Here is a 22389-nt window from a genome sequence, read left to right on the forward strand (position 1 = left end):
TCAGTTCACTTCAGTTCAGTTCAGTCGCGTCCAGCTTTTTGCAACCTCACGGACTGCAGCACGCCAGGCCTCCCTGTCCATCACCAACTCCCGGAGTTTACTCAAACTCATGTCCACTGAGTCGGTGATGCCATCCAACTATCTCATCTTCTGTCGCCCGCTTCTGCTCCTGCCTTCAATCTTTCCCAGCATCAGGGTCTTTTCAAACAAGTCAGCACTTCACATCAGGTGGCCAAAGTATTGGAGTTTCAGCTTCAACATCAGTCCTTCCAATGAATATTCAGGACTGATCTCCTTTAGGATGGACTGGTTGGACCTCCTTGCAGTCCAAGGGACTCTCAAGAGTCTTCTCCAACACCACAGTTCAAAAGCATCAATTGTTTGGTGCTCAGCTTTCTTTATAGTCCAACTCTCACATCCATCCATGACTACTGGAAAAACCACAGTCTTGACTAGACGGATTTTTGTTGGCAAAGTAATGTCTCTGCTTTTTAATACGCTATCTAGGTTGGTCATAACTTTTCTTCCAAGGAGCAAGGGTTTTTTAATTTCATGGCTGCAGTCACCATCTGCAGTGATTTTGGAGCCCCCAAAATAGTCTGTCACTGTTTCCACTGTTCCCCCATCTATTGGCCATTAAGTCATGGGACCAGATGCCATGATCTTAGTTTCCTGAATGTTGAGCTTTAAGCCAACTTTTTCACTTTCCTCTTTCACTTTCATCAAGAGGCTCTTTAGTTCTTCCTCCCCTTCTGCCATAAGGGTGGTGTCATCTGCATATCTGAGGTGATTGATATTTCTCCCGGCAATCTTGATTCCAGCTTGTGCTTCTTCCAGCCCAGTGTTTCTCATGATGTACTCTGCATATAAGTTAAGTAAGCAGGGTGACAACATACAGCCTTGACATACTCCTTTTCCTATTTGGAACCAGTCTGTTGTTCCATGTCCAGTTCTGTTGCTTCCTGACCTGCATACTGGTTTCTCAAGAGGCAGATCAGGTGGTTCAGTATTCCCATCTCTTTCAGAATTTTCCACAGTTTGTGGTGATCCACACCAAGGCTTTGGCACAGTCTGTCTGGCATAGGACTATTTGGCATTGGACTGTCATAGCACCTTGGGAAAATAGTTTCAGGTCTCAGCACAATGAGGGTCTTTCATTTTGAAGAGTCACCTTCCCATAAATGATTGTTTTTTTGTGTGCACAGAGCCTGATTTGGGGCCATTAACTTGATGACCCCCCTGGGCATGTTGTAGGCCTTATTTTCAACATTTTTTTATTGTCTTGGGGGCATGGTGCAAAGAACATGTCTTATGGGTCAAAGAACATGTTTTGGGGGGCTACTGACTCACTGAGCTCACCGGGGAGGATGCAGGTCTCACGCCACCGTTGTTTTGTTTGTTTGGGGCATGTCTTCTGCTTCTGTTGCATGGTTCTGTTGCTAAGCAAGTTAGCTTGATTTTGTCGTTAAGCAGGCCAATCTGACTTTGAGGCTAAGTGACTCGTTTTGCTTCACGAGTGAAGCAAGCCCACACTGCTTCAGAATTTTCCCATTACTTCCTTGAGTGATCATTAGTCTTACTGTGGTCTCCCAAATCCTCCCGAAGTTCCCTCTCTATCTACAGTTCCCTAATGGGGAATTCTGTCCCTATCAAAGGCATGGGTAAGTCTGGAGTATTATCCTGGCCTCACAGCATCGAACCTTCTCTGGTGACAGAATATGCAAGTTCCCAAGGAACAAGGTAGGTCAGGGCCTGCAAGTCCTCACGTCTGCCCTCCTCTGGCTCATCTGCCACGTTCTTTTGGTTGATTCCTGTGCTCTCAGAGGGGCCTTCCTTTCAAAGTCTCAGAGCTCCCAGCCAATGACATATATCTCACTCTTGGATTACACATTTTTCTTTTAAAAACATATTTCCGTGGTATTTATTTGGCCTTCTTAAATCCATCTAGAGTAAAAAGGTAGTCTTTTGACTGAGAAGTCACTTCAGAAACTTGGGGTATACATATCTCCCTTAACATCCTCAAATCCAGTCCCTTCTTTCCATCCTCACTGCCACTTTCTTGGTCCCAAGAAGCATCCCTTGCCTGGGTTATACAGCCTCTCTGTTAGTTTGGTTTCCCTGATAGCTCAGTTGGTAAAGAATCCACTTGCAATGCAGGAGACCCCTGTTCCATTCCTGGGTTGAGGAAATCCACTGGAGAAGGGATAGGCTACCCACTTCAGTATTCTTGGGTTTCCCTGGCAGCTCTGCTGGTAAAGAATTTGCCTGCAATGCAGGAGACCTGAGTTTGATCCCTGGGTCAGGAAGATCCTCTGGAGAAGGGAAAGGCTACCCACGCCAGTATTCTGGCCTGGAGAATTCCATGGACTGATCACAAAGAGTCGGACACGACTGAGCGACTTTCACTTCGTTAGTTTATCTGAATCCACTTTTGCCTTTTCTGGTCTATTCTCTACACAACAGCCATGGTCTTTTATACGCATAAGTCAGGTTCTGGTACTTCCTGCATAAAACCCCTCAAGGGGTCTCCATCGCACTCAGAAAAAGCCAATCTGTTACGCACATCCTTTACAGGATCTGTCTGGCCTATGTCTACCTCTGACCCTTCATCTCCCCACCACACACACTTTTCTCCCTATAGTTTTTGTCCTCGTAATTCTCTAGAATGGCCCCTGGCCCCTTGGTTCCGCTTCTTCCACACAGCTGCTCACTTAACGCTTCACAACAGGCGCTAAATAACTCTTAGGAAACAAAGGACAGAGGCCTGCATTCTGCCCTAGCTGAGGGGTGAGTGGGGGGCACTTCCAGGTTTTCCCTGTGTGGAGGTGGACGAGCACTCAAGGCGCAATTCCCGGGAGTTTCCTGGCGACCTAGTGGCGATCTTAGGCTTCTTCTGGGCTTTCAGCTGAACACTGAGATCCTGAAAGGCGTGCAGAATGGCAAAAAAAAAAAAAAAAAACAACCCTCAAAGCACAATTCTCTCGCTCTCGCTATTTCCAGACTGAACTCCTCGTGGCCTCTGTCTTCGGAGGGCCAGCAGGAGTGGGGTCGGGTTGGGCGGGGGTGGCGGGGGGGGGGGGTGGGTCCCAGCCCCTCAAGAAACCTCTTGAGGTGAGCGTCCGGAAACCAATTCATTACTGGGACCTGCCCGCCTAAGAAGACACACCGGAAGTCCGCTTCGAACCCGCCCTCGAGCTGTCAGTGGGAGGAATTGGAGGAAGGGGCGGGGACCCGCCTATGACTGGTTTATTATTGGCAGAAAGGAAACCGGAAGGAGGGGGCCGGAACCCGGCTTCCTCTCGGCTCCTCATTGGCTAAAAGACTGGGCGTGGCCCTCTGGTTCTCATTGGTTAAAGTCTCACTGGGCGTATCTTACACGTCCTCCGGGTCCCTCGCGGGTTGGTTGATGAGATTGGCCTCTACCCCGCCCCTCGGGCGCCTCAGCTTATTATTTTACACAGAGGTTGGGCGTCCGCGCGGTCGTTTGCCGCCCAGCCTCCGGTATTCTTATCGCCGTCCTACTCGAAGGCTTCGAGCCTCACGGAACTCAGGGATATAGACTACAGGCGAGCGGGGAGGGGTCCCCGGAACGATTCCTTCGCGGAACCATTGAGACGAGGCTTCCAGGAGCGTGTGGAGGGGACTTTCTCCCCCCACCCCCGCGGTGGGCCTGACTGGACTGGCAGGGATGGCGGCGGCGGCGGCAGACGCTCGGCCGGGCGCCGCCATCCCGGTGGAGCTGCGGCGCGAGAGGCGCATGGTGTGTGTGGAGTACCCGGGCGTGGTGCGCGACGTGTCCAAGATGCTGCGGACCTTGGGCGGCGAGGAAGGCGTCTCCCGGGTGAGGAGTCCCCAGGGGAGCACTGAGTCGCGGGACTGCGGCTGAGGGGAGAGACCACCCCGGGAGGGATCTGAGGTTGCCTTGGCAACGGAGCTCCAGGAGGTTCTGGAGCGGCCAGGGGGCGGGGGTCTGATATGGGGGCTGCCGGGCGTAGACTGATTCCCCCTAGGATCTGAGGGAAGAGGGACTTCCTTGGTGGCCCAGTGGCAAAGAATCCGCCTGCAGAGCAGGAGACGCGCCTTTCGAAGATCTCTGGAGAAGGAAGTGGCAACCCACTCCAGTGTTCTTGCCTAAAAAGTCCCATGGACAGAGGAGGCCAGCGGGCTGCAGTCCATGGGGGTCGCAAAGAGTCGGACCGACCGAGCGACACAACAACAGACCTACATGAGAAGGGGAGGAGGGATTATGTTATTAGAGTTGAAGTGTAGTAATGTATGTGTGTTAGGCACACCGACTCTTTGCGACCCCACGGACTGTAGCCCGCCTGGCTTCTCTTCTGTCCATGGAATTCTCCAGGCAAAAATACTGGAGTGCATTGTCATTCCCTTCTCCGGAGAACTTCCCAACCCAGGGATCGGACTCTGGTCTCCTGCAGATTTGTTCTGCACCAGCTATATTTCTAGGTTCTTTACCTACATTCGCATCGCATCAGAACCCTGCCAGGTAGGGACTGTGGTTGTCCAGATTTTACAGGAAAACTGAAAAACTGCTTGTTCAAGTACACCCAGCAAACAGTGGAGCTGGGATGAATTCTTTACCTGGTGCAAAGCTGTATGTCAGTGACTTAAATGCACCAGGTCTTGAAGTGTCTCTGTTTTAGAGAGTCCTTCCCTGACTGCCCTTACTAAAGTGGCTGCTAGCAGTTCACCTGCTAATTCCAGTCTCAAGTTGTGTGTTAGAGTCTTTATTGTCTGTCTCGGAGAAGGCAATGGCACCCCACTCCAGTACTCTTGCCTGGAGAATCCCATGGACCGAGGAGCCTGGTGGGCTGCAGTCCATGGGGTCGCTGGGAGTCGGACACGACTGAGCGACTTCACTCTCACTTTTCACTTTCCTGCATTGGAGAAGGAAATGGCAACCCACTCCAGTGTTCTTGCCTGGAGAATCCCAGGGACAGGGGAGCCTCCTGGGCTGCCGTCTATGGGGTCGCACAGAGTCGGACACGACTGAAGCGACTTAGCAGCAGCAGCAGCATTGTCTGTCTTGGACCCTTGGTTCTGAGATGATCAGCTCTGGTGGGTCCTGGTCTCTCTTGATCACTCTTGTCATCCGAACGTCCCTAATTGTGCCTGCTTCCAAAATATTGTTTGAATGCATGATTGAATCTTCACAACCATCTAGTGAGTTCAGTTCAGTCATTCAGTCATGTCCGACTCTTTGTGAACCACATAGTCAAAGGCTTTCGCATAGTCAATAAAGCAGAAATAGATGTTTTTGTGGAACTCTCTTGCTTTTTTGATGATCCACCGAATGGTGGCAATTTGATCTCTGGTTCCTCTGCTTTTCTAAATCCAGCTTGAACATCTGGAAGTTCACTGTTCATGTACTGTTGAAGCCTTGCTTGGAGAATTTTGAGCATTACTTTACTAGCGTGTGAGATGAGTGCAATTGTGCGGTAGTTTGAGCATTCTTTGGCATTGCCTTTCTTAGAGATTGGAATGAAAACTGACCTTTTCCAGTCCTGTAGCCACTGCTCAGTTTTCCAAATTAGCTGGCATATTGAGTGCAGCACTTTCACAGCATCATTTTTAGGATTTGAAATAGCTCAACTGGAATTCCATCACCTCTAGCTTTGTTCATAGTGATGCTTCCTAAGGCCCACTTGACTTTACATTCCAGGATGTCTGGCTCTAGGTGAGTGATCATACCATTGTGATTATCTGGGTTGTGAAGATCTTTTTTTGTATAGTTCTTCTGTGTATCCTTGCTGCTGCTACCGCTGCTAAGTTGCTTCAGTCGTGTCCGACTCTGTGTGATCCCATAGACGGCAGCCCACCAGGCTCCCTCGTCCCTGGGATTCTCCAGGCAAGAACACTGGAGTGGGTTGCCATTTCCTTCTCCAGAGCATGAAAGTGAAAAGTGAAAGTGAAGTCGATCAGTCATGTCCAACTCTTAGCGACCCCATGGACTGCAGCCTACCAGGCTCCTCCGTCCATGGGATTTTCCAGGCGAGAGTACTGGAGTGGGGTGCCATCGCCTTCCTCTTCTTAATATCTTCTGCTTCTGTTAGGTCCATACCATTTCTGTCCTTTATTGTGCCCGTCTTTGCATGAAATGTTCCCTTGGTATCTTTAATTTTCTTGAAGAGATCTCTAGTCTTTCCCGTTCTATTGTTTTCCTCCATTTCTTTGCATTGATCGCTGAGGAAGGCTTTCTTATCTCTCCTTTGGAACTCTGCATTCAAATGGGTATATCTTTCCTTTTCTCCTCTGCTTTTCGCTTCTCTCCTTTTCACAACTATTTGAAGGCCTTCTCAGACAGCCACTTTGCTTTTTTGCATTTCTTTTTCTTGGGGATGGTCTTGATCCCTGTCTCCTGTACAGTGTCATGAACATCTGTCCATAATTCTTCAGGCACTCTGTCAGATCTAATCCTTTGAATCTATTTCTCACTTCCACTGTATAATTGTAAGGGATTTGATTTAGGTCATACCTGAATGGTCTAGTGGTTTTCCCTACTTTCTTCAATTTAAGTCTGAATTTGGCAATAAGGAGTTCATGATCTGAGCCACAGTCAGCTCCCAGTCTTGTTTTTGCTGACTGTACAGAGCTTCTCCATCTTTGGCTGCAAAGAATATAATCAGTCGATTTTGGTATTGACCATCTGGTGATGTCCATGTGTAGAATCTTCTCTTGTGTTGTTGGAAGAGGGTGTTTGCTATGACCAGTGCATTCTCTTGGTAAAACTCTATTAGCCTTTGCCCTGCTTCATTCTGTACTCCAAGGCCAAATTTGCGTGTTACTCCAGGTATCTCTTGACTTCCTACTTTTGCATTCCAGTCCCCTATCATGAAAAGGACATCTTTTTGGGGTGTTAGTTCTAGAAGGTCTTGTAGGTCTTCATAGAACCGTTCAACTTCAGCTTCTTCAGCATTACTGGTTGGGGCATAGACTTGGATTACTGTGATATTGAATGGTTTGCCTTGGAAACAAACAGAGATCATTCTGTCGTTTTTGAGATTGCATCCAAATGCTGCATTTTGGACTCTTTTGTTGACCATGATGGCTACTCCATTTCTTCTGAGGGATTCCTGCCCACAGTAGTAGATATAATGGTCATCTGAGTTAAATTCACGCATTCCAGTCCATTTTAGTTCGCTAATTCCTAAAATGTCGATGTTCACTCTTGCCCTCTCCTGTTTGAGCACTTCCAATTTGCCTTGATTCATGGACCTGACATTCCAGGTTCCTATGCAATATTACTCTTTACAGCTTCTGACCTTGCTTCTATCACCAGTCACATCCACAATTGGGTGCTGTTTTTGCTTTGGCTTCATCCCTTCATTCTTTCTGGAGTTATTTCTCCACTCATCTCCAGTAGCATATTGGGCACCTACTGACCTGTGGAATTTATCTTTCAGTGTCCTATTTTTTTGCCTTTTCATACTGCTCATACTGTGGTGCTGGAGAAGACTCTTGAGAGTCCCTTGGACTGCGAGGAGGTCAAACCAATCCATCCTAAAGGAGATCGGTCCTGAGCATTCATTGAAAGGACTGCTGTTGAAGCTGAAACTCCAATATTTTGGCCACCTGATACGAAGAAGTCTTTTCATTTGAAAAGACCCTGATGCTGGGAAGGATTGAAGGCGGGAGGAAAAGGGAGCAACAGAGGATAAGATGGTTGGATGGCATCACCGACTCAATGGACATGAGTTTGGGTAAACTCTGGGAATTGGTGTTGGACAGGGAGGCCTGGCGTGCTGTGGTCCATGGGGTCACAGAGAGTCAGACACGACTGAGCGACTGAACTGAACTGAACTGTTCATGGGGTTCTCGAGGTTTGCCATTCCGTTCTGCAGTGGACCACATTTTGTCAGAACTCTCCACCATGATCCGTCCGTCTTGGGTGGCCTATACAGCATGGGTCATAGTTTTATTGAGTTAGACAAGGCTGTGGTCCATGTGATCAGATTAGTTAGTTTTCTGTGATTGTGGTTTTCATTCTGTCTGCCCTCTATTGGAAAAGGATAAGAGGTTTACAGAAGCTTCCTGATGGGAGAGACTCACTGTGGGGGAGACTGGGTCTTGTCCTGATGGGCAGGGCCATGCTCAGTAAATCTTTAGTCCAATTTTCTGTTGATGGGCAGGGCTGGGTTCCCTCCCTGTTGTTTGACCTGAGGCCAAACTATGGTGGAGGTGAAGATAATGGCACCTCCTTCAGAAGGTCCCGTGCATGCACTGCTGCACTCAGTGCCCCCGACCCTGCAGCAGGCCACCGCCGACCACGCCTCCCCCGGACACTCCCGGGCAAGTCTGGGGCACTCTCTTGTGGGGTCACGGCTCCTTTCTCCTGGGTACTGGTGCACAAGGTTCTGTTTGTGCCCTCCCAGAGTGTTTCCCAGTGCTGGGTAAGTTATGGCAGCTCTATGTTGGGGTTAATGACAACCTCATCCAAGAGGGCTTATGCCATACCCAGGTCTGCTGCACCCAGAGCCCCTGCCCCCGTGGCAGGCCACTGCTGACCCGGATCTCCTCAGGAGACACTGAAACACAGTTTTGTGAGTTAGGTACCATTATTATGCCCATTTTTTAGGTAAAGACACAGGAAGAAAAGTTGGGTCAAACAAGCCCCTACATAGTACAGTAGGAATTTAAACACATACATGCCTCCCTCTGAAGTCTGAACTCTTAATTCTGCTTCCTCATCCTTTATGAATATTGAAAAGCCTTGAACCTGTCATTGAGCACAGGAGGCTCGTAGCAGCCCAGTCATTCACGTCTTGCTCTCTCACCCTGACTTACTGACTTCCTGTGGCCTTGACAGGGTCTGTACTGCTGCTAACCCCAGGGATGTTTGTACCCAGGTACAGGGTGAGCCCTTTGGGGAAAAGACAGGTCATTCATTCATTACCTTCCTGTTTCTTGTGCACCTACTCTGTGCCAGGCCCGCATCTAGGGTCATTCCCGGCACAGCAGTCTAATAGACCTGTTCCCTGATGATAGGGGCTCTTTTTAACCTTCTTTCCCTAGACGCTTCCTGAACGCCTGCTAAGGGCCAGGCTGTGTCCTGGGTGTTGGGGCGCCAGCAGGTAGATGACCTTGGCCTAGGGGACCTTGTTGGTGCTTTCACATGCACACAGCAGACACTGACTGGTCCCTCTTAGCCCGTGTGGGACAGGCATTCCTGTATGGATGACACAGGTAGCGTGTTTGCCATGACTTAGGTGCCAGGCTAAGCGCCTTATATATATGTTCTCTTAGTCATCGTAAGAATCTGATCAGTGGGTCCTCCTATTACCATTTTAAGGAGAAGGAGTCAAGCCTGGAAAGGAGGAGTCACACAAGTCAGGGCCAAGTGTTTGGTACTGATTTCACCTCCTTCGGACCTTGGAACATTTGTAAATGAGGCTGAATACTAGGACCTTTTTGGGTGGGTAGTTCCTGACCCTAGACAAGTCATGAGGCTCCCACCCAGACTCTCCATGGTAGACGCGGGGCTGACACCGCCACGAAGTGCTCCCGGAAGAATGGCGGTTCCCTGCACTGACCAGGCTTTGCTTAACTGGCAGTTATTGTCTCTAACTTTGCTGCTTTACAACCTTTCAGAAGAAAGAAAGAGTTAGTCGCACAGTCGTGTCCAAATCTTTGCAACCCCATGGACAGTAGCCCACCACACTTCTCAGTCCATGAGATGTTCCAGGCAAGAATACTGGAGTGGGTAGCCATTCCCTTCTCTAGGGGATCTTCCTGAGTCAGGAATGAATCCTGGTCTCCCACATTGCAGGCAGACTCTTTACCATCTGAGCCACCAGGGAGGCTTTAGAAAGGAAGAGGCTGTCCTATGTTCTCTACCAGATAAAAGCTGAGATCCTTGGGTTTGGAAAATAAGTCTTTTGGGAATTAAAAGCCTAGAACACAAAACAGAAAAAGCCTCCTGGGTCCCCATCGGGCCTTCACTGAGGGAGGAGCTGCCCGCTCCTCAGCCAGCCTCCGCGTCACTGTCTCCTTTGGCCTCACCGCAGATCTACGCAGATGCCACCAAGAGGCTGGAGCTTTACTTCCGGCCCAAGGACCCCTACTGCCACCCCGTGTGTGCCAACCGCTTCAGTACCAACAGCTTGCTGCTCCGGATCAAGCGGAAGACCAGGCGACAGAGTGGGGTGCTGGGGCCTGAGGCTCGCCCCCAGGTCACGTACGACATAGAGAGCCTTGGAGTCATCTCCACCGTCTTCAAATTTCAAGGTAACTGCGAAATGCTTTCTTCCTGTGCTGGCTTATTTCCGGACCTGTGTCCCTCCTGCCTGTGGGGGCTGTGTGGATCATCTGCCCGTGAAGGGGGCCGGGCTGTGCCCAGGCGTGAGGGGAGGGCAGAGCGTGGGCCCCGTCCAGGAGGCAAGGTGCCCTCACTCCAGCCAGCAGCTCCCTGTGGACCCTGGGCTCTTGGCCGCTGGAGTTCTCTGAGACATCTCATGTTTAAAGCCATTTTGTGGGGCCAAAGGAAAAGGTCCACAGGCCTCCAATTTTCAACCCCACCCCCTCCCTCGTATTTGGGGACCTGTGAGTCTTGACTGGTGCTGGTCTTGTCTCCCTTCTGAATCCTTCCCAGATCACTTCAACCCCTTGGGACCTCATGTCCTTTGACCTCTCAGCCAACTAGATGTGTCCTGCAGGGTCTTCACAGGGGTGAGGCGTGGTGTGGGGAGGGGAGTCATGCCTGCCTGAGCCTCCCTGGGTGTGCTTGTCTGACAGTGGGGGCCCTGACCCCTATAGCCACCCATGGGGATTCGGGAGATGGTGCTCTCAGAGAGCCAATCCAGGCGCACGGGAAGCACTTGGCGAATAACTAAGTCTGGAGCGTATCTGTGGTGGCTGTTGCAAGTCTAAGGCAGAAACTGAAAAAATTCTGGAAATGAATAATAGAAAGTGTGCGAAAACTAAAACAGGCCTTGGGACCCCCACACGGCGGGTGTTTTGAACATCCATCGGTGGTGGATGTGTCTTCACCAGAGAGGGCTGTCTTTCCCAGAACGGGGCTCTCCCTGTCATGTGCTTTCCTCTCTCTAACCGAGCCGGCAGTTCCCTGCTCAGTGTGTGTCCTAGACCGGCAGCATCAGCCTCACCTGGAGCATGTCTCAGGTCACGCACGGTGCAGCTCTCACATTCCTGACCCGGACTCCGTCCTCAGTGTCATGTAACCCGCCCCTCTCCCCCATAATGTCTCTCCAGGTGACTCGGAGCACCCGGGGCCGAGCTCCCAGAAGCGACTTAAGGGGGGTGGTTTCAGCTCCTGCCACTCTTGCCCAGCAGCCTCTGCCGCAAGACCCCATCAGCGCCCCCAAGCAGATGTGGGCCTTGCGTGGCAGCTGCCAGCGCCTGGGTGGTGTTAAAGGGCGTCCGCCGCCTGTCCACCTCTCTCCCCAGGGATGTCTGACTTCCAGTACCTGGCGGTGCACACAGAGGCGGACGGCAGGCAGGTGTCCATGTACGACAAGGTGCTCATGCTCAAGCCCCAGAAGGAGAGCTTCTTCCACCAGGACCTGCCGCTCTACATCCCCCCGCCCATCTTCTCCAGGCTGGACACGCCGGTGGACTACTACTACCGCCCAGAGACACAGCACCGGTGAGCGCCCCCTCGGCTGCCGCCCGCAGCTCGGGATCGGGGCAGGGCCTTGTGCTCAGAGGGCTGGACTCTGCCACCCACGGTCAGGGGGCCAGGGCAGCCGGCTCTGCTCAGGCCCATGGCCCCAGTGCCTCCAAAAGCAGAGCAGCTGGTGACCAGGGGAGTCAGGAGCCTGCCCTGGTCCCTGCATCCCACCCAGAGGCCTTGCTTAGGGCTGTCCCCACACCATGGAATGTCGATCAAGATGTCGCCTCAGGACTTGAGGGCCGATCGCCAAAAGTGTGTTCCTGAAAGTGTGGAGAGACAGACCCCTCGTACCCGGGGGCAGAGAACGAGGATGGTTGACTTTTTTAGAAAGCGATCTGGCAGAGTTTATTACAGGTTTATGTTTGGCCATACCACGCGGCTTAGGGGATCTCAGTTCCCTGACCAGGGTCGAACCCATGTTCCCTGTAGTGGAAGTATGGACCACCAGGGAATTCCCCTACTATGGTGTTAAATGTTCTTTCCAGTCGACCAAGTGGTTCTTGTAGGAATTTGTCCCATAGTGATTCCCACCTCGGTGCTCAAAGATACACTGACGAGAGCGTTTCCTGGCTGGTTGTGGGCAGGAAGCTGGGAGGACCTGGTGTAGTGGGAGAGCCCAGGCTGGCGGGGGCCTGAGTTCGGGTTCTGGGCCTGTGATCCCACAAGAGCCCCGACCTCCTGCTCCAGCCTCTCCACCTGATAGCAATAGTAACAGTCCCCGTGTCTCTGCATCGTTAGAGAGCTGCATGATGAAGCCCCTGGGAATACTCAGCACAGTGAGTGCCGGCAGAGTGTGATACAGTGGATAAGCGGGTGGTGACCAGTCCGTGAATAGGCACCATGCAGTTACTTAAATGATGGCCTGTCTGTGCCAGGGAGGACCACACGGCCTGTACCAGACCGGCTCCATGGGCCGACGTGGCTCATGTCCAGAGAACCTCACTAGAGCAGACTGCATGCTATAAAAATAAACTGAGTGATAACAGAAGCCTGGGAAAACCGGGAAGATTGGGCCCAGACAGTCATCTCTGGAGGGGCGGAAGGACGAGAACCTTCTTTTCCCTCATCAAATATTTCCATCAATGAGCACTGCCTGCCTGGCAGGGCCCAGGCCTCCCCTTGGAGCCGGGGTTGGAGGGAGCATGACAGGTGGCTCTGTATGGGCCCAGCTCGGGAGCCGGTGGAGACGTGGGGTGACTAAGTGGGCGGCGGGGGCCAGTGGGCAGGCGTGTGTCTTGGAGGAGCCAAGTGGGGAGTGGGCTGTTGTGGACCGTGAGTGGGGCATAGCAAGGACTCCTGGGGGGTGTGACCTTTGAAACAGAGCCAGGCAGGTGAAGGTCCGGGGAGGGACGGTGTAGCAGACCCGGGGGCTGCTGCCGGCCCGTGCAGAGGGCTCATCTAGGGGCGTTGTCCCTGAAGCCGAGAGACTGGTGGGTGAGGCTCCTGCAGACCCCGCGGAGGAGCTTAGGTTCTGCCCTGAAGAGAAAGGGGAATTGTTCTCTTCCTTCAAAAAATGCATTCTGAGGTGTTCCAGAAGGAGAGGGGGCTGTCTGGACCCCCCACCCACGTCACCAGCTTCAGCCATTCACAGCCTTCCGCTGCTGGCTTCCTCTCCCCCTCTGCCACCCCAGCGTCACAGCGTGTCCTCCAGAAACAAGTCGGCATGCACCTCTGCCGGGAAGGACTAAGGCAGCCACAGCCCCGGCCACAGAGCGAGCGAATGCAGCAGTGTCCATAACGTCATCCTGGCCCCGGATGTCTGCCCCGTTGTCTCCAAGGCAACTTGAGAGCCAGGCGAGCGTCGCCATCTCTCAGGCCTGTTGAGCCCGTCATCCCACCCCGTCACCCTTTTTTCTGATCGCAGGAGTAAACTGTGCTTGTTAGAAAAGACCATGTTTATAGACATGTTTAACTAAAAAGAATCAAGTCCATCCCCTCCCGCTGAAAACTCTAGCCTGTGCAGTGACAGAGTTTTCTGTGTGTATGTTATACTCGGTATAAGAGTTTTAATTTTTAAAATTTGCATATTTCTAAAATGTTTTAATTATTTTCCTCCCACAAACATTTTACTCCTAATTCAGAAACAAACACAAATATGTCCAAGAAGAAACTAGAGCACGCCCTCCCCCCACACTGCTGGCCCTGGCGCTGGCTGGCGGCATTGGAGCCACTCCTCTGTCCCCCCGCCTCTGGCAGGGGGACTGGGGGAGAAAGCCAGCTGCCCTGGGACCCACGGGCCCTCTTTTTCTCCTATGTGGTTTATCGATTTTCCGGCACATTGAAAGAACCTGCCTTTTCTCCCAGGGCCGCTATCGATTTTTCTGCTCTGCTGACCTTCCTGGGTACCGAGGACTGGCCGAGGAGGCCTGGCATCCGCCTCACTGGCCTGCCCTGGTCCGGGGAGGTTCACCTTCCTAGATGACCCGTGGACCCCTAACGGGGTCCCTCCTCCTTGAGGCAGTTGAGATGGGGGGAGCCAGCAGAGACAGCCAGGCAGGGCCCTCTCCCTGCAACTGCCGTCGGGCCTGGAGGGGCCACCAGGGGCTTTCCTGCTCGGGTGTCTGGGGCTTCAGGGAGCTGTCTTTGAAAACTGGACAAATTCAGGGGGTTTCAGATGGAGTCATGCTTTTGAAAAAAGGCACAGGTTCGATCCCGTCTTTATAATTCTGTTTCCCAAAGTGAAAAATCACTTTGTTGTTCTTTGTAAATATGCAGATGGTGTGTACTCATGGAAAACGAAAGTGAAATGGAAACAGATTTAAAAGGGAATAATCCCCTGTGTGACATCCAGGATGTACTTTGAAAAGTACTTCAAAATAATGGAGTGGGTGGGGTGGGGCCGGGATGGTGTGGAAGTGGCCATGTGATGGCAGTGGTGGGAGCTGATGGGGGGCATCTGGGGGTCCCTGGGGCTGCTCCCCTGCTTCAGCGAGGCCGGACGCTCCGACTCCCGCCACAGAGGGAGGCACTCGGAGCCTCCCGGGCAGTGTTGGCCCCTGGGTTCCGTGCTCATAAAGGCAGGCCCAGCACGGCTGCTGGCAGCAGAGCGCTTTTTCTTTTTTAATTTGTTTCTAGTTGAAGGATAATTGCTTTACAATATTGTATTGGTTTCTGCTATAAAAACAGAGCCCTTTTTTAAAAACCTATTTTTATTCTTGGCCGCGCCACGTGGTTTGTGGGATCTTAGTTCCCCAACCAGAGATGGAACCTGTGTCCCCTGCAGTGGAAGCAGAGTCCTGTTAGCCTCTTGCTCTGTGATGAGACCATTTGGTAGTATCCGTCCTCCCTTCACTGCGGTATCGTTGAGATGCTTCCAAGTCAGGGACTCAGGATCCATCACAGGCGGCCAGACAGTGGTCGGTGCCACCACCACCCGCCCAGCCTCCCTGGGCTGGCATCCCAGCTCTGTCGCCTCGAGCTCTGGCTCAAGCAGGTCTCCAACCCCCGTGGCTGCAGGGACTTGTGGAAGTTGGGTCCTTCGTTATGGGAAGATGGAAGGACCGTTTCAAGGGTTAGATGAGTGAGCTGTGACATCAGTAGACACAGCCGGCAGAGGATCCATGGTTCCTGTGTGGCCGCACCTCCACTGATCCCCACCCCCGCCTGACAGACGCTGGGCTGTTCCCAGCTTCTCACTGGCTGGATGGTGCCGTGACAGCTGGACACGGCTGTGAGGTCACCAGCCTCTGGGACGTTGGGCCCAGCTTCAGAGCCTCCCTGAGCTCTCCGACTTGCTGCCCCTTCGTCCCCGGCCAGCACCAAGGCCCTCCCCTCGCCCAGCTTCCAGGGGAAGCACCCAGACGTGGGCTGCCAGTGTCCAGCCAGTCCCACGCCCGGTGCCCTGCCTTCAGCTCTCTCTCTGCCCTTAGGGAAGGCTACAACAATCCTGCCCTCTCGGGCGAGAACCTGATCGGCCTGAGCAGGGCCCGGCGCCCCCACAACGCCATCTTTGTCAACTTTGAGGGAGATGAGGTGCCTGAGCGGCCGATGGAGGCCGCGGTCCAAACGTGGAAGAAGGTCTGCACCAACCCCGTGGACCACAAAGTGGAGGAGGAGCTGAGGAAGGTGCGCCCCGCCCCTCGGCCGCCCGCTGTTCACCTGCTGGGCCCCGTGCTCGTCTCAGACTCGTTTATTAACTCGCGGGAACCGTTCACCTCCAGATGCCATGTCTAAGGCTCTGCCAGTGCACGCCCTGCCTTCCCAAGGCTGAAAGTGTTCTTCAGCCTCCTCCAAGGTCCCCTGGGGGTCAGCGCAGTCCAGGCATGACTGCAGCCTGGAGCTCCGGGGTCCCAGAAACTTCCTTCCTCCAGTTGTTGGCCAGGACACACATCAGCCGGGGCACCTGCTGCGTGCCAGGCCCAGCCCTTCCTCCCCGTTAGAGTCGGCTGGCCAGGTGGCCCTGGGAGGAAGAAGCCTTCCGCCTGGCCCGAGTCACTGGGTCAGGGGACGTGGGGCCACTCTTCTGCGCGCAGCCCAGCCTCCTCGTGGCTTGGGGCCACTCCTGCCCTGACCCTCCTCCACCCGCCAGCCTTCCACAGCCCTCCCCTGGGCTGGGCCATCCCCAGGGCCTCCTCACACCCCAGCTCAGGCCTCTGCCTCTGGGGCTGCTCAGGGTCCTGGAGCTCTGGCCAGGCCCGCCCTGGCCTTTGGTCCTCTGCCTCCCCCGTTACCCTTTGACGGCGCCCCTCGTGGTCCTCCCAGGACACTCGGGCCCAGCTGCACTGGACACGTGCTGGGTGCACAGGCCACTTCCGAGGGGGGGACGAGCAAGTGCGCGGTGGCTCTTGCAGGCGGCTCCCCACCGGCTGCCCCTCCTCTGGGGCCGGACCCTGCAGGGGGCCCTGGGGCTGGCGGGCAAGCTGCCTGCCCTCCTCTCAGCCTCTGCTTTGCCCCTCCAGCTGTTTGACATCCGTCCCATCTGGTCACGCAACGCCCTCAAGGCCAACATCAGCGTCCACCCCGACAAGCTCAAGATCTTGCTGCCCTTTGTGGCCTATTACATGGTAAGGGTCTGCCTACCACCCTGGGTTCCTGCCAGGGTCATCCTGATCCCAGCACCCGCTGGACGGCTTGTTACCGCCCCTGCAGAGGCCCTCCCCAGCCTCCACGGTCACATGTCAGCCACACTGGGGTAACTGTGGGATTCAAGACTGATTACGTAACTTGGAAATAAAGGGATTGTACGTTTTTAATGGCCTTGAGCTGAGAGCTTTCCAGGACCAGGGGCTGTGGTAAGTGCTGTGTGCACAGCCTCTTTCTTCTCTGCTGGCGCGGCAGCAGGGGCATTGTTCTGGTGAGGATGCTAGGCTTGGCCTGGGAGCTCGACATGCCAGCGTCCTGCAGCCAGCATGTGGCAGAGCTCCTGGGGGCCTGCCCACAGTGCCGCCTGCGTTCACTCATTCTCCCGGGTCGAGTGGGCTTCAGTGTGCAGCAGATGTACCTCGGACTGAGTCCAAGAGGGCACGGAGATGGGGGTGTCATTGTCAAGATTCCCCAAGGGCCCACCAGGAGGCACTCCTGCCGGCCAGGGGTTGAACGTGGGGCCCTGCGAGGGCAGGCAGACGATGTGACTGTGATGGCAGGGAGGGTGGGGGTGTGGGGGCGGGCAGCACAGACGGCTCGTCCCTCCTGGGCCTAGACCCATCCTCACGGAGCTGCCTTTCAGCCTGGGCTCTCTGGACACGGGGCCTCAGAGCCTCCTGTCCGTCAGGATAGTTGTGACGGTTCTCAGGCTCTTCCTCTGTGCCAGGCGCTGTGCCAAGGGCGCCAGGGTCACCGTCTCCTTTTGTCGTTGCTGTTCAGTCACTCATTCGCGTCCAACTGTTTGCAGCCCCACGGACTGCAGCACGCCAGGCTTCCCTGTACTTTACCATCTCTCAGAATTTGCTCAAACTCATGTCCATTGAGTCAGTGATGCCATCCAACCATCTCATCCTGTCTTCCCCTTCTCCTGCCTTCAGTCTTTCCCAGCATCAGGGTCTTTTCCAATGAGTTGGCTTTTCGCATCAGGTGGACAAAGTATTGGAGCTTCAGCTTTAATACTCCTTTAATCCTCCCCAAAATGCCCTCTGACAGGAAGACCAAGGTTTGGAAGGGTCAGGTGACACATCCCAGGAGACAGAGCCACATGTGCAAGTTTGCGGGGCGGGGCCTGCATCTCAGGGGAGCCGAGGATCAGCCTGAACCTCACTTCGCACCTCCACCTTGTCTGTCTCCAGATAACAGGCCCCTGGAGAAGCCTGTGGATTCGATTTGGATATGACCCCCGAAAACGCCCAGAGGCCAAGATTTATCAAGTGCTTGACTTCCGAATCCGATGTGGAATGAAATACGGTAAACAATTACTGAAGCCTTTGCTTTCCTTTCCCTTCCTAGCGTTGCATTTGCAGCATTCTCTTGGGTAATGAGAATAGATCCGCACGGAGAGGATAAACGCCTCCTGCCCTCGGCGGGCTTGTCGGAGGCGGGCTGGCGCAGACCCGAGGACCGAGCTCGTCCTGGCCCCGTGGTGCCGCTCTAGCGGTCCTTCTGTTCTTCCACAGTTACTTGTGGCTCCTGCCGTGCAGGCCAGGCGTCCGGTCAGTGTCCGTCCCCCGCCTGCGGTGAGTCCCCCGCACACCAAGCAGCGAGACACGGCGGCTCCTGTCTCTCCAGCTCGGGGCCTGTGCCCCTCTCTCAGGAGCCGCCCCTGGGAGCCCTGGTGCACCTGTGGTGCAGGCCGCGCTGTCAGGGGCTCTGCACCCCCTAGCCTGACGCGCCCGCCCTCTCCGGCAGGTTACGCCCCCAGCGACATGCCCGTCAAGGCCAAGCGCAGCACCTACAACTACAGCCTCCCCATCACCGTCAAAAAGACCAGTAAGGGCCTCGGGCTCCCTTGCAGAGCAGGCACCGGGAAAGAGGGGCATCCAGACTGCGGGAGGGCAGGGGCCTCCCGAAGGGTCACTCCAGGCCCCTGCTGGCCAGCGCGCCCCAGGGTGGGAGGGGGAGGTTGCGGGGCGGGAGAAATACCCCACTGTATTCCAGACCCCTGCCGTGGTCCCCTCGCAGCCAGCCAGCTCGTCACCATGCGTGACCTGAAGCAAGGCCTGGGCCCCTCGGGGTCGGCCTCCGCACAGAAGTCGAGTCCCAACAAGTACAAGCTCAAGGTGGGCGTCCGCGGGCTGCCTGCCCGGGCGAGAGGGAGGGGTGGGTGGGGCGGCGGGCCCTCCCCTGAAGGCTGGGCCCCACTGCCCACGCTGGGCCTCGCCTGTGACATGGGGAGGCTCTGACGGAGGCGGCCCTGCCCTTCCAGTCCCTTCACCTGACTCCCCTCTCCCAGCACTGCCTCCAAACACAACTCAGGATGCGAGCACCCGGGGCGGAGGTATTGACCACCAGGGCACATCCGTCTCAGGGAGGGTCTTAGACACCAGCAGCCACGTGTACTGCCCTCTGAGTCGGGCCCTGAGGCCCCTCGGGCAGGGTGAGACTGAGGGCTGTGAGCCCAGAGCCACAGCAGACCACCTGCACCCAGCCGTGGGCTGGATGAGGGCTGCCCTCCCAGGCCCGGGCCTCATTAGCACAGCCACCCAGCAGAGGCAGCGACGTCCCAAGGCCTGACGTGAGCTGCTCCAGGCCTGGGGGGGTGTCCCGGGCCACAGAGGGCTGGGGCCAGCTATATGCCCGCAGGGTCCATCTCCTCTCTCCTCAGGGTGGGAGCCTGCATCCTCACCTGAGTGGCCATCCGCCTTCGGGAACCTCATTTTAGGCCGTAGTCCCCACCTCTGGAACTGGTCTGCAGCTCTCCCTAAGATGACCAATTAGGAGAAGTGAGGAGGCACTGAGGCAGAGCCCGACCCCAGTGGGGCCTCCCCACTAGACGCGCCTGGCTGGTCTTGTGGGTGGCTCTAGGGTCCCGAGAGGCCTGGCTGCTTCCACCCCCATCAGCACCGGAGGAATCACAGCTTATGTCCTACTGACCTGCCCCGGCCTCTGACCCATCCACCCACCTGAATCCAGAGAGGAGAGCCAAGCCTGCCAGGTCTCAGGGCTGGCACAGGCCGCTGCCCTGGAAGAGGCCCCAGGGAGCTGCCCCCTGCAGGGTCTCCAGCGCCGTCCACCTCTGGGATGCTCCCCTGACCTTCCCGGCTCGTCTCGGCCCTCATTTCCAGGACTCGGTGTACATCTTCCAGGAGGGGGCCCTGCCGCCATACCGACAGATGTTCTACCAGTTCTGTGACCTGAACGTGGAGGAGTACGTACCTGAGGGGTACCGAGGTGGGGACCGGGGCACTCGGGTGCAGAGCAGAGAAACTGCCAGGAACTGTCCTGCCTCTCTTCCCTTTCACGTCCCCCTCAGGGGACGGCTGGCCCCTGGGAGCGAGTGCTGCCGGCCCTCCTCGCCTGGGTGCCGCGCGGCACCCAGCAGCGGCTTCCTGGGTCCCCCGTGGGCCACCCTGCCCCCAAGCAGCCAGCCGTGCTGGGTGCAGAGCATGGCGCTGGGCTGGGGTCTTTGTCTTCCTCCGCCGTGGCCCGCACGAGGTTTCCTGACATGTTCCCAATCCCCAGAGCTGACAGAATCCCAGACATTTTTAACCCAGCTGTTCCCAGTGATGTTTAGAAAGCTGGGGGAGGGATGCTGGGCTGGAGGGGCAGCTTACTCCAGGTTGGAGTCCAGCAAACGGCTTTCGAGGAGGCCCTTTGCGACCGCGCTCATCCACAGGACAGCGCTCTGAGTGCTGTTTTTCTGAGCACACCAGCTCTGCCAAAACTGCTTACTGGCACCTGTGAGCAGAGATCCCCCCCGCCCACCCCAGACCTTTGAGCAGAGACGCCCCCACCCCAGAACTTTGAGCAAAACTCCACCTCAGATCTTTGAGCAGAGACCCCCCCAACCCCAGAACTTTGAGCGGACCCCCACCTTGGATGTTTGAGTAGACCCCCACCCCAGAACTTTGAGCAGAGACCCCCCAGAACTTTGAGCAGAGACCCACAGCCTGGACCTTTGAGCAGAGACTTCCCCACCACCTTTGAGCTGAGACCCACCCCCAACCTTTGTCTCCGACACCCAGGCTGCAGAGAGTCATTCACCGCAACGACGGGGCGGAGAGCTCCTGCACCGAGCGCGATGGCTGGTGCCTCCCCAAGACCACAGACGAGCTGAGGGACACCATGTCCCTCATGATCCGGCAGACCATCCGCTCCAAGAGGCCTGGTGAGAGCGGCTCACCCCACGTGCTGTGGGCCCCCCCAGGGCCAGAGCAGGCATCCCTCAAGGACCTGCTCTGCAGGAAACCTCACCCAGTGGGAGCCAGGAGCCAGCATCCCCCCCAATCCCCGCCCCCGGCGGTCCCAAGGCGCTCAGCCCTGGGGGTCCAGGCAGGAGCCGGGCCCAGAAGAGTGGGGCTGGGGCTGCCCTCGGGGCTGCCACTTCACGCCCCAACCTCACCCTGCATCCTGCGACCACTGTGGGCAGGTTGCTCCTGTCGCTCCTGGGGTCGGGGGCCCTGTTGCCATGCCCTGCCTGCCCCTCCCCCGGGCGTGGGGCGGGGAGTGACCCCTGTGCTGCCGTGCAGCTCTGATGGAGCTGGGGGAGAGTAAGGGAAAGGACCCCTCTCTGGGGTTCCTTCCAGGCTTGGGGTGGGGGCGTCCCAGATCACCGACCCCCACAGAGCTGCCGAGAGCCGGGGCTCTCAGCCTCCCCCAGGACACGGGCCCCTCTGAGCGCCCAGTCGGGGAAAGGCAGCGTAGGCCCACTCCTGCGGGGTCCCCTGGACTCAGGAGCTGCCTGGGGCTGCTCTGGGGAGGTTCCCAAGGCCCTGAGCATCAGTGTTGCTCTGAGGTGCTGGTTAAATGAGTCCGGGTCCACCAGCCATCCTACTTCCTGGAGCAGCTTCAGACTGGAGCCCCAGCCCCTGAATTTGTAGACAGGGCCCCTGGGGCTGAGCCCAGGGACGGCCGGTGCAGGGGCTGCCCAGGCCAGCATCAGGACACACCCGGCCTGGTCTCTGGGCCCAGCTCTCTTCTCCAGCCCAACCAAAGCGGACAGTGGGAAAGAGCAGCTGACCGGCGAGTCCGGGGAAGATGAGGAGGAGGAGGACGACGAGGAGGAGGAGGAGTTCAAGCCGTCCGATGGGAGCGAGAACGAGATGGAGACGGAGATCCTGGACTACGTGTAATGCAGCCCTGGGCCCTCAGCCAGGCCCCCAGCCCAGGCCCCTGCCCAGGCCCGATGAGGGGTCCAGGACACGCCAGGGACCCCAGCGCCATCTGCAGCAGCCAGCACAGCCCTAGGCGGCCTGTCTGAGGAGAGCAGCTGGGTGCACTGCCCCTGGTCCCGCCCAGGCTGCCCCCTGGCTCCGGGTGCCTGTGCCCGGCCTCGCCAGCCCAGCACCCTGCCCCGCCCCTGGCTGAGACCAGCGTGAGCTGGCGGTGGGGATGGTGCGGCCCGGGAGGGGCCGGCCTGGCTGGGGTCAGACTGGAGGTGAGGGCGGCGCGGGGACCCTGGTCCAGGTCACGGTGGCGAAGACTGTCCTTAGTGTTAGACCCCATCCGTTGGGGTGACCTGGCAAAGGGCAGGCCCAGCTGGAACTGTCTTCATTAAAGACGTTTCCCCAAGGAGTCTTGGTGTCTTCGTGTGGGTGTCAGAACCCGAGAGGGGTTTTCTCTGGCCTCGGGGCTTGGGCTCCAGCTGGATGTCATTTGTCCCTTCAGTTGCTCGTTGGTGCCCTGATGTTGGCAATGCTGGGATGGCTGAGAACAGG

General features: G+C 56.0%; 1 protein-coding gene across 5 annotated transcripts; it reads left to right on the forward strand.

The window, feature by feature from the left end:
* The first annotated feature begins 3444 nt into the window (after positions 1 to 3444).
* On the forward strand, positions 3445 to 22246 carry GTF3C5 (general transcription factor IIIC subunit 5). Of its 5 annotated transcripts, none has more exons than XM_019971072.2 (12): positions 3445 to 3841; positions 10023 to 10242; positions 11422 to 11620; positions 15517 to 15712; positions 16546 to 16650; positions 17866 to 17980; positions 18190 to 18249; positions 18422 to 18502; positions 18671 to 18792; positions 19798 to 19880; positions 20698 to 20840; positions 21644 to 22246. In XM_019971072.2, exons 1-12 carry the CDS (start codon positions 3689 to 3691, stop codon positions 21802 to 21804), a joined length of 1638 nt encoding a protein of 545 aa, XP_019826631.2. In that variant the 5' UTR covers positions 3445 to 3688; the 3' UTR covers positions 21805 to 22246. The 5 variants fall into 5 exon arrangements, with proteins under 5 accessions (XP_019826631.2, XP_019826632.2, XP_019826633.2 ...); XM_019971073.2 differs by having other exon boundaries at positions 18695 to 18792; XM_070799522.1 differs by lacking the exon at positions 3445 to 3841 and adding an exon at positions 7129 to 7718.
* The last annotated feature ends 143 nt before the right edge of the window (positions 22247 to 22389 follow it).

The sequence above is a fragment of the Bos indicus genome, chromosome 11 (genome assembly GCF_029378745.1).
Source record: "Bos indicus isolate NIAB-ARS_2022 breed Sahiwal x Tharparkar chromosome 11, NIAB-ARS_B.indTharparkar_mat_pri_1.0, whole genome shotgun sequence".
NCBI classification, from domain to species: Eukaryota; Metazoa; Chordata; class Mammalia; order Artiodactyla; family Bovidae; genus Bos; species Bos indicus.

Bases quoted from the DNA above. Each gene is read 5' to 3' on its own strand.
- GTF3C5 (XM_019971072.2), top strand. From the start codon at position 3,689: ATGGCGGCGGCGGCGGCAGACGCTCGGCCGGGCGCCGCCATCCCGGTG. The intron at 10,243-11,421 runs GTAACTGCGAAA...CTCTCTCCCCAG, and splicing joins CACCGTCTTCAAATTTCAAG to GGATGTCTGACTTCCAGTAC. The intron at 11,621-15,516 runs GTGAGCGCCCCC...CTCTGCCCTTAG, and splicing joins CGCCCAGAGACACAGCACCG to GGAAGGCTACAACAATCCTG.